Source organism: Periophthalmus magnuspinnatus, chromosome 2, assembly GCF_009829125.3.
Source record: "Periophthalmus magnuspinnatus isolate fPerMag1 chromosome 2, fPerMag1.2.pri, whole genome shotgun sequence".
NCBI lineage: Eukaryota > Metazoa > Chordata > Actinopteri > Gobiiformes > Gobiidae > Periophthalmus > Periophthalmus magnuspinnatus.
Window position 1 is genome coordinate 13,412,087 of NC_047127.1, and position 14,766 is coordinate 13,426,852.

The 14,766-nt window shown below is 39.0% G+C and overlaps 1 protein-coding gene across 1 annotated transcript in view; it reads right to left on the bottom strand.

Moving 5' to 3' along the window:
- Nucleotides 1–14,766, bottom strand: part of mgat5 (alpha-1,6-mannosylglycoprotein 6-beta-N-acetylglucosaminyltransferase) — a 90,947-nt gene that overhangs the window by 57,160 nt on the left and 19,021 nt on the right. Inside the window, exon 4 of the mRNA XM_033977695.2 lies at nt 3,456–3,532. Coding sequence (XP_033833586.1) covers nt 3,456–3,532 — 77 coding nt within the window. The remainder of the gene's footprint in view (nt 1–3,455; nt 3,533–14,766) is intronic.

Here is a 14,766-nt window from a genome sequence, read left to right on the forward strand (position 1 = left end):
TTCCTGTGAGCGGGCTTGCATCTCCACACACCTGACTCTTATATGTCCCGCTTATCTCCATGGAAATGCTGTTCCTTATCTGTAGTGTTCCACAGTATGGCATAATCCGTATTTATATCCACGGAAAATGGTTCAAAATATGGTTTTAAGTTTCCATCGCGCGTGTGACGTTCCACCTCCAGAAAGTTACGTAATATTGCTTTAAGCTTTGACAAGAAAAGACGTGATCAGCTGTCAATCTCCCTTCAAACAAAAAAACACCCCAAAGTCAAGGATAACTCTCTTCTTTATTTTAGAACAGCAGTCTCCTGGGGCGCGCTCATTTCCACATTAGACGTTCGTTTCATCCGTTCCTTATTTATTTCACACTGACATAAGCTTCAGATTCTTTGCAGTTGATTTGGCAGAGGCCGGATCTTTGTTTGTTTTTAAAGGACAATCTTTGCGGCCCGAAGACGACGAGATCCCTGGCCTAAATCCTTGAAAATCCAATACTAAAATGCCCCCGTGATATTGCGCCTCCAGGAAATAGATTGTTGTGCTTGGCTGGTTTATTACGATGACCAAACACAACAGGCTCAGTATTACATTTGACAGATTTGTTGTGAGGGTTTGTCCGATGTAATAAGAAACGTTTGGGTCATTTTTTTTTATTCGGTTGCGAAATTGCTTTGCATGAAACACATTTGAAAATAAGTGCTAGACAGACTGTTCTAGCACTGGAAATGTGTACAAAATTATTGACCCCAAAAGTGATTGTTCCGTCTGTCCTGCACTGAACGATAAGTCCCTATAGTATTTACCGTGACAGGGCTCGTTCCCCCGCATGCTCGTCTTGTCGTTGCTTTGGAAACACGCGTGCAACGGCGCCTGGCCAAGATACTAGTCGGATCTGTTGGAAGGTAGATCCCCCGGTATCTATTCCTGTTTTGCGAGGTATGTTTGAGAAACACCTGTGGTTACATAAAGAGATACGTGTACAAAGACGGCAGACCATCCTTCTACTGAGCGGGAACCTTGTGAATGTGAACTTGCAGCATTTTGTGTTTTGAGTCATGTCTAAAAGCTAGAACAGCGTGTGAACTGGCAGGATTGTCATAGCTTTATGTAATCTAGAGGAGTTTCAGTTATATTTGCGCAACAAATACAGTAGAAGAAGTTAAATAGTAGACGTCTGAATGCCCGAAAAGGTGTGATCTTCCCCTTCTTAACCAGCTCATGATAAAATATAAATGACAAAAAAAGATAGGATTTGATAGTACAAGTATTATTTAAATAAAATGACAGTAGAAAAGACTTTAATAGATTACACTTTGTGACCTTTGTGAGTAAAAGAAAAATGCACAAACATGTCTTTCAGATTTGAGCATCTGGGACAGCACTGTACAAACATTTTTATGATTATTACCTCCACAACGAGGAAAACTAGACTGAATCAAAAAGCAGTTTCACAGATCAAGATACAACGTTCTCCCATAAGATAGATGGAAAAAAATGGCACTTTGACCTATCTGATAATGTACAAATGAGTGAAAGAATAATGCCTAAAAGAGTCATTCAAATTTGAGTGTAAAGCAGTAGGTAATATACACGACATGGAAAACTAGACCAATTCCAACTGGAAGGTCATTCTCCCATAAGATACAGCTTGGTTTTAATGTCAACAGTTTGTGTACTTTCTAGGTCATTTGCTGGATTTTGATTTTCGGAATAGACTCGATCCTCAATACTGATTCCGATACCACAATGATAACTAAAACATTCTTACTTTAGGCAACAGAATGTAATTTTCTACATTAAATCCCAGTACTTCCTTTTATATTCCCATGTGTCTTATATCTGTGTAATCCCTCAGTCGTCCAGGTAGTTTCCATAGTGGTCCATGGGTGTATACTTGTCCACGTGGTCTTGTCAAGATCACTCTGTCCGTTGAATATAACCATTTAAGCATCGATACCTGCTCAAATGAGTGTCTAGTTTTTTGGTACTAGTTTTAGTATTGATGAGTATCTGATTTTCCCTACTCCATAACAAGAAAAACTAAACTAAATCAAAACAGTAATAACAGAGAACGAGATAAACCTGAATGTTTTAATGTCAAGCGTATGTTGTGATCGTTGTTTGGTTATGTAAACAGTAAAACTTCCCCTTCGCTGCGTTCGCTCTCCTGTCGCAGCAGTTGAAAGAGTCCATTGTTTAGTCCTGGACTGTGTTGTACATGTGTGTGCGCTGTGGGGAGGGTGGAGGAGTGAGTGGAGAGAGAGATACAGGCCTATCATCAAAACGCACACAGCCACACACAACACACAAGGTTAAAAATGTACAGTACGGGACTTTCTAGAGCTGGAAAGTCACCTGCATGATTGCTTGGAAAGAAAAGTTGTCTCGGTAACAAATTTTGAAGTAAATACAGGCGGTAAACGATAAACCCAAGAGCAGGTTTAAACCACATACATTTTAAATCTACAATACTGTTAAAAACAATCATGAGCTGCGATAAATAAACAGCAAAATGGAACACTTTAGTACTTAGTTTGTATCTGTAATGAGTCATAGTTATTAATCCAACCTTTCACATCTTAAATCTTATCGCACTGCCAAAAAATAGCCCAACACTTCTTAGTAGAAAAAAAATTATAATAAAAGTTACAGTTCCATCTTTCATGTATTGAATGATAAGTCCATAAAGTGATTATCGTGACAGGCCAATCTACAAGAAGTGTTCTGCTCTGTTTTACCAAGATCTGATCCTCTGCCAGACAGACTTTAAACTGTACTTGAATAATGTGATGACCTCACGTGAATGGCACCTATGTGTTTGTGAGGGCTGTGAGCTCTCACAAGCTGCTCTGCTCCCCTTTCTGTTCCAAAACACTGAAATTAAAGCTGCAGGAGGTGATGTTGTCCTGCTCTGCGCATGGATGAGGCCGAGTGGGTGGGATTTCACTCACAGCACATGAACCAAAAACACTGGTTATGGTTCAGGTAGGTCACTCATATGGGACTCTTTTTTTAGGGCTGAATGATTTGGGGGAAAAAAATATTTACCTGGGATTTTTTTTTTGACAAGTATTGAGATTATATTTTATGTTTTAATAATTGTCAATTTTTTTTTACATGCGAACGTTGAACTAACTAATGCAAGAATCACATTTCATGTACATGTTTGTACAGATATAAACTACAAGGTTAGCAGTTTTGTGCAGAATGAGAGGATGTTTTGTTGTTTGTGGAGGAAATTATGATGCTTAAAATACTGCAGCCTTTGCGATCTTACCTTATTCTTTTTCAAATCAGCTGACGACATGTCCATTTTTACAACATGATAGATTGTGATTTCGATTCAGCTTTAATTAACCTTACAGCCCTAATAACCAGGGCTAGATCACAGATTGATTTTATAACGTCATATCACTCCTCACTAGATTTATGTGCCTTGTGTCGGTGTGGCTCACCTTGAGCTTGCTCTCGCAGTGAGGGAATCCATCCAGCGGGGGCAGCTCACACTTCTCCTGCGCTCCACTCAGCAGGTCTGATAAAAACAGAGCAAGAGACGCAAAATCGATCAGGTCAACAGCAGAGAGACGAGGCCGCTGTCTCCACATAGACTTACATAGAAAACACATTTAACAAGCTAAAACCAGTGAGCGTGATGCTAGACACTTTAAACTGTCCATATTATGCTATTTCTGATCTATGTTCTAATGCAGGGGTGGCGAACACGCGGCTCACAAGCCGCATGCGGCTCTCTGCCAATAGGAATGCGGCTCTTTGCCTCATCATATTTTCTATATACTGCGGCTCTTTGCATCGTTTCATGTTTCACTTATTTTTCTCTCTCTTAAAACACATTCAAATCCATCAGGGCTTATTACAACAAACAATATTTAAAAACTGATTTATCAGCTTTTTTTACGCTGCGTCTGACACGTGACCGCTGGTCATCTGCGCGGGTTACGTCTAATGCCGTGAAAATAAGTAAACACTTCATGCACGTGCAGACTGTTACCCTTGTCGTCAAAATGGCAAAATGCAAAACTAAACGAAAATATGAGGATGAACACGGGACATTTCTGGAAGAATGGGAAGATGCTTACTTTTTTTATTGAACAGAATGGCAAATCACTCTGTTTAATCTGCAATACTACAATATCACATTTCAAGGCTTCAAATCTTCAGCGTCATTTTAGCCTCTCCAGGCTCATATGGACAAGGAATTTGCCAAAGGTTCTGAACTACGCAAGCACAAACTGAGCACCTTGAAAAGCCAGGTAAAAAAACTGTCTCAAATGTTTCAGCAATTGAACAAGCATGGAGAAACTGACACTGGCATCCTATAAAGTGGCGTGGAAGATTGCCCGTGCTAAAAAAACGTACAGCGAAGGAGAGTTTTTAAAACAGTGTTTTGCGGATGTAATTGAAAACTTGGCTCCAGATAATACAGAATCCCACTGAGATTATCATCCCATCACTCCAACAAGGTAAGAAAATCTGTGATGTAGTTTGGAAATAACACCTGACTTATGCTTGTGTTAATATTTTAATAAGATAAGATAAGCCTTTATTAGTCCCACAGTGGGGAAATTCCAGTATTGCACCGCACAGTTAAAGAACAGAAGGGAAATGGTACATGCAATAAAACAAAAATAGATAAATAGCTTAGAATAATAAAAAAATAGACTTAAAAAATAAACAAAAAAGATTCCATCAGTTTATATTATACAGGCCCTACATTTGTTCCTGAAGTGTGTTCAGTAGTTGTGTGTGTCAGAGAGAGACAGAGATGAAGATAAAGAGAAAATGTGTGTGTTTGTTTGATAGAGCGAGAGAAAGAGATGCCTGTGTGTGTGTGTGTGTGTGTGTGTTCGTGTGTATGTGGGGGTATCTGACCTCTGGGGTAGGTGCTGTGTTAACTCTGGCTAAGCTGCATTTGATGTGTGTGTTGAGGGTGGACACTTATCTTGAAATGAACAGAAGTACAATGCTTGCTGTTGTTTTGTAAGGAGAGGAGTGTTTTATGGGAAGTAATGTGTGTGTGTGTCTGTGTCTGTCTGTCTTGGCAGGTCAGTGTGTCGTGTGGCTCTTTGACTCTTACGGTTGAAAATTTTGGCTCTTTGTACCCAACTTGTTCGCCACTCCTGTTCTAATGTTTCCTCATCACAAACATCCCTGGAGTTGTGTTTTATTTCATTCACACACGTTTAACACACAAACCCTGCATATTTAGGCCGAGTTCTTCTCTCAAACACAAAAAACCCACCTTCTATCTTGTGATGTCATATGGTAATACAGGAAGTGCTCCATAAACAGAATCATTTTGGATCATTTCAGCTGTGGAATTGCCAATTTCCTGAACAAAAGAGTAGCTGTTAACTTGAAAACTACCACCGCACGTTCCAAATAGCAAGTGAGCATGGGCGCGTTTCTGGCTCCATTGACTCTGGCTCCAATTCCCTTTCTACTGAAAAACTGTTGCCCTTCTCTCCGTAACTGCTGCTGTCAGGCTTATTATTTTGGTCTTGAAATGTTCATGTTAATCCACGGAATGTGATCCTGGTGTTTTTATTTCACTATGAACATTAATAAACAGACAAATCAGGCGCCTTATTTCTCTGACATTGCTCCTACAAGTGTTGCTAAGCGCCCACTCCCTGCTAAACCGGCGGTGAGGGCAGGAAGGGTTCTCTTCAACAACCCTGCTCAGGATGGGCTCTTTGGTTGGTAGGATACTAGGCTGCAAATTGGCTCCTGTAACCTTAATGAGCTTCATTTGACTGGAGCCGAACTCTGTGGGTGATGTCACTCTCACTTAGTCCACTTCTTTATACAGTCTATGGTTTTAGGCAATATACGAAATGTTATAAAAAGATAAATGTAATATACATGATTTATGCATGTTATAAGCAAGTTAAACAAAATATACACAGCAAAACAAGCATGTATTATAAACTTAACAAGGTCTTAATTAAAAATAAACTGGGACTAAACCGAGACTTAACCAGGACTAAACCAGGACTAAACCAGGACTAAACCAGGACTAAACTAGGTCTTCAAACTGGCACAAAGTTAGGTCTAAAGACAGACTACACTACAGTTAATTATTTATTGTCCATGCCATTCCATTTTGTTGGTCCTGTAAAAAAATACAAGGACTGAAACTAGTTCTGAACCAGGATTCTACATGGAACTAAACCAGGACCAAACCAGGTCTCAACAAAGACTAGACTATGCCGACACTAAACTAGGTATCAACTAGGGCTGTTAACCAGAACTTAACCAGGTCCAAAGTGACAGCAAACCAGCATTGTGAAGCATTAAAACCAGGTGTACTTAATAATAAGGCCACTGAGTAACCGTTTTCTAGTGAAGACACTTACAGGAGGATTAACACTTCCACAAACACTTGTACACATAGAAGGCTGTGGTTTTCAGAAGAATACAGAGGCCTTGTTTATGACTGGAAAGTGGCGCTATTACAACACAATGCTAAGCAATAAAAGGCAAACAATAGCACTAATTTCACCCAAGTGTTTGTCTTGCCTGCTCATAATTACACCACAGGGTAAGGGCCAGAGTAATTATACATTCAAAAGGTGTCATTAGCATGCTAGCATTCCATTTAGTCTCATATGTAATTAAAAGTGTGATTAAGTGGAACGGCTGGCTCGCTTTAGAAATTGACTGGGTATGTGTCACAAGTAGACTTTTCTATTGTATCAACTATTAATTAATCTTAAGGGAAACTTTTGCATATTCTGTTTGTATTACTTATTAACTGAAGTTATGGTATAGTTCTGTGCAAGCAAAAGTACTTCTACTAATAAACAAGCTCGCTATTAACATCTATGGTGCGATTGCTACTACTACAACCACAGGCTGTATATAGAAATGTATAAAGCTGATCATGGGCCTGCTTCTGGCTCCATCACTTTATATTGAAAAACTGTCGCCTTTCTCTCTGTAAATGCTACTGTCAGGCTCGTTGTTAGATCTAGTACTAGCAGTCGTAAATAGTACTAGTAGTAGTATCTCCCGCTCTCAAAAGCCAACTCAAAAGGCACTTATTTGATCCAGCGTGTTACGATGCAGTAGTTTTTAATGGGCTGCTATGACCACGACATTGATGTATTATCTCTGTTGTAATTGTGTGTTATTTTTATGACTTTTAACTTCGTGTTGTAAAGCGCTTTGTCAATTCCTCGTCTGTGAAAGGTGCTATATAAACAAACGTTGCTCTCTTGCTAGTATTAGTAGTATTGTAGTAGCACCATGATGTTCCCAAGGGTCAAAACTTGTCTAAATTACACAATAGTTAGGGTTAGACTAATAAATAATAATAATACTTTTGTTTTATATTATTACGATTATTAAAGCTGCCAAAAAAAAGTCTTCCATGTGAATATATCGTCTCGGCTTTTTGGTTAGAATTTCCTGCATTAATGGCATACGTATGGGGTATTCCAACTCTACTTCCTGTATTTTTGAACCTTAACTGCTACATATTTATCATAGTATTACATCACAGGCCCTATCGCAACAAACCAACTGATAATGACCAAAACATGCTAACCTTTCACGTGCACTTTGAGAGCTAGTGTAGCCTTTATTACATTACAGTTAGGGATCAGCGGTAGATTGCGGTTTCACCTTTGCCTCCGTAATCTGCCCTCTTCAAACAACTAAACCCACAAAGGTACGCCGGGACATATTCAAAACCATTTTCATTTCTGCGGGCTAAATCTCCCGGCTTTATTATCCCAGAAGCCAATAATACATTTGCGATTATGGGTTGCAGAGCTGGTTTGACTTTGACTTTAAGAGCACCTTTATGATACGGTTTCGTTCGGGATGTTGGCGTCATCGTTGCCACGCGCTGACCTCTCGGAATAAATAATGCATGGAGACAGTGAAAAGATGAAAGCAGGAAGCAGAGAGCATGCTGGGTAGTGAGAGGGCTGTGGGTGGGGTTTTCCCGTTGAAAGTCAATGGTACTTCAATTTCCTACAGGACTGGCCTCGGACGGCTTATGTTAAACGCCGATTTTATTTGATCATATTTTAATCATGAAACGCATTAGTGAGGAAATGAATTGGCTGTTGGGGGCTTTTTAAAATTCTGTCGATTCATAATTCAATTTTGACTTCGAATCACTCAAAATGTCACACATACATTTGAGTAATATTGGTTAAAACTGCTGCACGTTGGTCTGGATCACTCCGAAGAATAGCAGCTGTTAAATATTACCTACTTTATGATACTACGACCTAATACTTCACTGGGATACTTATGTGCAGCAATAAACCAGATCGAATACTGAAGCTCATAAATTCAATGAAAAGATTTTTTTATTATCTAAACCAGTTTTTATAATCTGCAGAGTCTTTTTTTAAAACATTATATCACAGAAGTATTGTTCAAAGGTACTCAGCTCTAGTTATGTCTGTACTGTGATCAAGATCAAATTGAAATGACGTACTTCTTTTGTAAGGTTTAAATAAAATGTAAAACATGTAAAAAGTAGACCTGTACTTTTGTCTACGCCAACTCACTGTGTTTTGTTGCTTGTAAATATGTCACTGTGAAGCCATTTCTCTGCCCTGTGACTTGATTTAATAGGATTAGCAACATATACAAGTATTGCTTCGGCCTTTTCCTTTTTTGGTTTAAAAGAAAGTGTTTATATGCTGCAAATAACAACAGAAAAATGATATTAATCAAGTATCAATCAATATTTACGTGTTGAAAAAATAAGATGGAGCAATGTCATATGCAGGGATGGGTAGTACTAACATTTACGTTAACTTTTGAAAGAAATTGTACTTTTCGGAGTGCTTTTCTAGCAGCATACTTTTATTTACTACTTGAGTAATATTTACTGAAAACAGTACTCTCATTTAAAGGTTTTGGTGACGCTTTCAACTGTAAGTCTGCAAGTGACAAAAGCTTTATGTCGACAATATGAAGTGAGGACCATTGTGTTTTTTGCAGTGCTTCTTTAGATATTATGCAGTTTTTCTCATATTTGTGTCTATCTTTTGAAAGTAATAAATTTTGTGGATTATTTAACGTTTTGTGTGTTTGTGTTTTTTGGTGTTATGTCCTGACAGTTACTCTTTAACTCTCTCCTCTACCCCCCTCTGGTCATATATAAGCGGTACTAAAACATGCATGATTTGGGGCTGTAGCGTTCCCCAGGTCTCACACGTCTCACCGTTGCGTCTGACTTGCACACAGCTCATCAGTGCGTCGGCTGCTCTGTTCAGACCCTTGACTCAGAAAAAGCCGCAGTATTATTTTCCTCATTGATTTTGTTTATTTGCGCTGTCGGCCCCGCTCTGCTCAACTGTTATAAGCCTTGTGTTTTTCAGGTGAGAGAGCAGAGAAGAAAACACATTTTACCAACACATTTTGGCTTCCTTCGCTTGGCACAGTCAAATGGAGAGATAAGAGCGAGGCAATGGCATGTGTCAGAATCCGAAGTCTAAACAACAGATGGAAGCAGCGGGATGCAAGTCGGAAGAACAAGGAGCGTCGGATCAATGTGACTGGATTCTGCTAAAGCTTATCGTCGTGTAAGATGGAGACAGAAGTACATATACATATTTAATTAAAAACAAAGGGACATTACAAGAGCGCTGTGTAAACTGTGTTCAGCTGTGTTACCATAGCAGCATTTCAATTCAACTGAAATACTAAATAAAGGCTTGACACTTAACGCCACATTATGTTTTTATAGAGTATATAGTTTCTTTAAAAGGCACAGTATGTAACTTTTTGAAGGCAGCACGTGGACAGCATGATTCAAAGGAAAAAGAAAGTTAAAACTATAAAAACATTCTCCTTGGGGATAGACAAGTTTTATGCCATACTGTGGAATTTAATAGCCAAAGGAACAACATTTCCATGGAAATAAGCAGGAGACAGCCATCCTCTGCGCCAAATCAGTCAGGTCTGAGAAAATGCGAGCCGGCTCACAGTAAGGACACACACAACCGAATTGTCAAAATACACTTACATTTTAGTTCATTTTGGCATCAAAGTTACATACTGTGGCTTTAATAATACCATGTGGTCTTAAACCATTTCTGATAAAAAAAATCTCATATTTAAGTGGATTTTCAGTATTGATTCTTCTTCAAAGTATCTAGTTTCAATACTAATACTGATATCGATAGACTTTTGGGTCTAGAAGCACACTAAGCAGCTGCTTAGGGCCCTGAGGCCACAAGAGGGCCCCCAAAAGCCCAGACATTTATATTTAAAATAATATAATATATCAAGTTTTATTGGACATGGGGCTTGTGTGTTTGCAGCATCCTAAATACAATTTTTTTAGCAAAATATCTACTGCTGCTACATTTGTTTTTTACCTGGGCAGAGGTGAGGGCAGCTATGTGTTTACACCGGTGCAAGGACCCGACATCAAGTAAATGTAAGCCCACTGTTGCCAACTGGAACACATTAAAATCCACCAGAAACGAAGAAAAAATGTCTAGAATTTTAAAACTCTTGACCCCTCTTACATGTTTGTGTTCTGTTCTTGTGACTATAGTAGCTGTGACATTCTGGATGTTTTCAGTCTGATGTTGGTCAAGGTGATGAGAGCAGAGTCATAATGTGTCAGATGTGAATCACCAATAGCTGAGCCAGGAGGCATCCACTGTCCGGGGCCCCAGAGACAAATTCAGCTTAGGGCCTCGTGAAAGCTAGAGCCGGCCCTGCTGACTGCCCTTCTGCTATGGCACTGCTGATTAAGACGCCCACTGCTCCTGACAGGCTGCCCGAGTGCCACTGAAGGGTGGATTTAGCCTTGGACTAATCAAAATGACCTAAAGCATAACATTTAAAATCTAACTTTTGAACTGTACAACAAAGAACAAAAAGGCTGGCATGATATGAGCTTAATCCCCAACAGATGTAGATTTGATTGGCAAGTTTGAGCAATGACTCTAGGAAAGTCATAGAAATATGCAGTTAAAGCTGCCACAGAAAACAGCATTGGAGTGAGAGGCTGACAGTCCGACCGCTCAGAGCCCTAAGAGTGTTCTGGCCTGTCCCGTGGCTAAGTCCCAGCAGGAAGGAATATTTTGGAATATTTCAGCGATGACATCAGTGGAGAGTGGATCCATATATAGGTCTATGGACATGCTGGACTTTTTTATGTTGGAACAGAAACATAACTATTGCACTTTTCAAGAAAATCATTTGAACCGTGACCCGCCCTTTAGAAGCAAACAGCAAATCCAATATATAAAGTAAGTTTCTAAAATGCTACAGAGATTAAAATCAAGTGAAAACAAGTTCAGAGACAATAAAATCTAAGTAAGTTTTAAAAGTTGCACCATCTGGCCAAATTATAGCTCAGATCTGTGGAAAGGCAAGCCCACTCACAGTCACAGTCTTTGTTTTTGCAATTTAACACATGTAATGAAATAAATACAACACAGACTAGTTGCATGTCACACTGTGGAGCATTCAGGCAAGCAATAACATCTCCATGGAGACAAGCAGGTGGAGGACCCCTGACAGAAATGTTACATGGTGCACCGTAAAGTTAAAAAAACATCCAAAAGATTGTGAAAATAAAAGTGTGTCTTGTATAGTATATAGCACACTAATTGTTTCCCAATACATTACAACAGGACAATGTCAAATACGAAATTACTTTAGTGTTTTCCAAAATCAAGTTGATAAAGTTCATTAAAAGTCAGACAAATAGACCAATGGGGTTTCAAGGTTTTCAATTCAAATGGCACATATATATTCAGCTATTCTTGTGTATTTATTATTTACTTTACTAAAAAGGGTTATTAAATAAACTGGACCAAGGTGAACCAACCAGGATCAGCTTGGATCAGATTTGGTCTTGGCACATGCATTGGCAGATTCCGTATTAATATGGAACTTGAACTGGGCTATTTCAGGAAGATTCAAGGCTACCTGAAATCTGAACCAGTTTACATGTACTATGACAGAACTAGAACTAAACCAGCTCTAAACTAACTCAACTCAAGAACTGGACTAGGTCTTAAGAAAAAATGTATATGAGTTAGTACTAGGACAAAGTGTAAAAGTGTTTTTCTACTGCCAGTCCCACACCCATGTCAAATATTTACATCCACTGATGCAAGGTGCAGATTAAAAGACACTGGTTCAGTGTTAGACTCCAGAACAATTCACCATCAGGTCCATAAGGTTTAGCAGTGATGTAACAGTGTGTGGTTGGTTTTATAAACAATATAAACTGGGATAATGGATCTAATCATCAAAACAAACACAAGCTTCAATATTTGTCATTTTTGTTACTATATAATACAAGACAAAATAACAAACAGGGATTACTAGGCTTCAGGTGGCATTTCTTTCAATAAGACGGAAACGATTGGTATTGATTAAATTTGTTTATATCACCTATACCTGAATTTTTTTTTTTTTTATGTATTAGAGAAAAATGTGTCTAAGCAGCTCTTGAGGTCAAAATACGTCCACTGTGCACAATGTACTGCATCTAATTATAAAGTGTTTTATTATCAGAGAATCAGGAAGTGCATGTTAACATGCCACTTATCGTTAGCTTTACCGTGACGGCAAAATGCTGCTCTGGTCTCAGAGTTGTGAAAAAACTCATTGTGGTGAATAATTAGGATGCTCTGAATAACTCTGGACCACTGCAAGCTGTTTGAAATGAAAGAGTTGTGTTTTTCACATTTTTGAAGACAGTAAAAATCAGGAACAGCACCTTTATGGCCAGGTTTGTGCATTTTCTTTTAAAATACTTGTCAAGCACATACCGTATAGTTGATTCAGGGATTGTTACCGTGTACAACAGTTGCTGAGATCCTAGAGAAGTTGTTTACTTTCTGGAGGTGGCACGTCTCCAGCAAGATTCCACAGAAATACAAAGTGAAAACTTTGGATCATTCTCCCTGGAGGTAGATACGATTTATGCCTTACTCTGAAAGATTACTGATACTTTACACAGTAACTTCGCTGGGGGTGTCCTGCATGGATTTCTGCGGTGGAATGTTCAGCAGTTACCACGGTGACACAATGCTCACATTAGCAAACACTGGCAAAAAAGTCAAAAAATACAAAAAAGATTTAAAAAACACATTTTCAGGAGCACGTGATCCATCCGAGCATTCACGTTCCTGTTCAGGTATTTGACTTTCAACAAAAAGCTGAGAGTGACTCACTGAAAAACTATTGGCTAATGCTAGCTAGCTTGTGACTGTTATTGAATGTTATTAGAGAGGGATGAATGTTATTCGAGAGGGAATTGTTTAATAGCATAAACCAGCTCTCCTATTGTAGTTCCAGCTACGTCAGCCCTTTCTGGTCAGATTGTGCTAAAACAAAACTCAGATTAAAGTCTAACAAAGTTTCAGACAAGATTTCCCTGGAAACAAGCAGGAGAAAGCGAAGACCATGTAAGAGTCAGGTTTGTGCAGATGCACACGGGAAAAAAAACTGATAAAACGTTACATACTGTGTCTTTAATAGCATCATAATGGACTTTGTCAGTAAATGATCTGTTAGTAGTTATGTGGACCTCCGTGTGAGAGAGTGACTTCACCGTATCCCTCCCTTGTATAATCTGAGAGCAGCCCTTCATTCTCTCCACGCTGCCCATTGTTTTTCAGTTAAAGCACTTGTGTTGTGTACGCCCCGGTCGCGCCGCAGTTTGAAACCATCCATCATCGAGAGGAGCGGAGTGCCCCGAGAAAGTCCAATCACACAGCTGTCATTCACTGTGAGAATGCCAAACGCCTGCCCACGTTTAATCAGGCACAAGAAGAAGCTGCTGCCATACACCGGCTAAATATAGCTCTCTTTATACTGGGGCAGCACACGTATCGCATTCAAATCGAAATCGCAATTTGAATGGGCACAGACAAAACTGCAGCTTTTGCGATGTGCTAAGTACCATAATTTCCTCCGCTAACAAAATCTCCGGTGTTACTCTGCATAAAACGGATCACCCTGTAGTTCAGATCTGTACAAACGTGTTCTGAAATGTCCCGGTGTGTCAGATGCCCTCCCTGTGTCTCCACGCTGTCTCATTCTGCATACAAACTGCTCACCCTGTAGTTTAGATCAGTACAAACGTGCTCTGAAATGTGATTCTTGTATTAGTTTGTCAGCTCATATTTCAGTCTTTTTGTCATTTCTTCTGGATGTGTTTAAAATGTGAACTTTGAACAAAATCTTATTATTAAAACAAATCGCAATGCTTGTCAGAAAAAAAAAAATTATAATAAAATCACAGACATTTTTCCCCACACTGTTCAGCCCCGCCTCACACTAGAGCTGCACAATGTCTCACAAAAATATATATACTGCCAGTTTTTGGAAAAGTATCGTGATAAGATTAACCATTTTGTGTTTTAATAGTGGGATTTATTCAAAGTGGACATTTTAACATTTGACAGGCTGAATGATGAGCTGATGTCACATATTGTTGTGCAGCTCTGGTTGTATCATGCTCACGTCATGCTCCGTCAGACACAGGGCTGGGAACATACAATAGAGTTATTTACTCTACAAACACACATGGCCATTGGAAAAAGCAGGTAGACACACGGCCTGGGGATTTAACTGATACTGAATGAGGGAAACAATGATCATTTCAGATAAGATAGTTTTGTTAGCAATACACTTCTGAATTTTAAGATTTATTTATTTAAAAGGTGTGCTGTGTAACTTCTTCATGAATATGTTATTGCTTTGCCTAGAATGTTCCACAATATGGCATTAAACTAATTT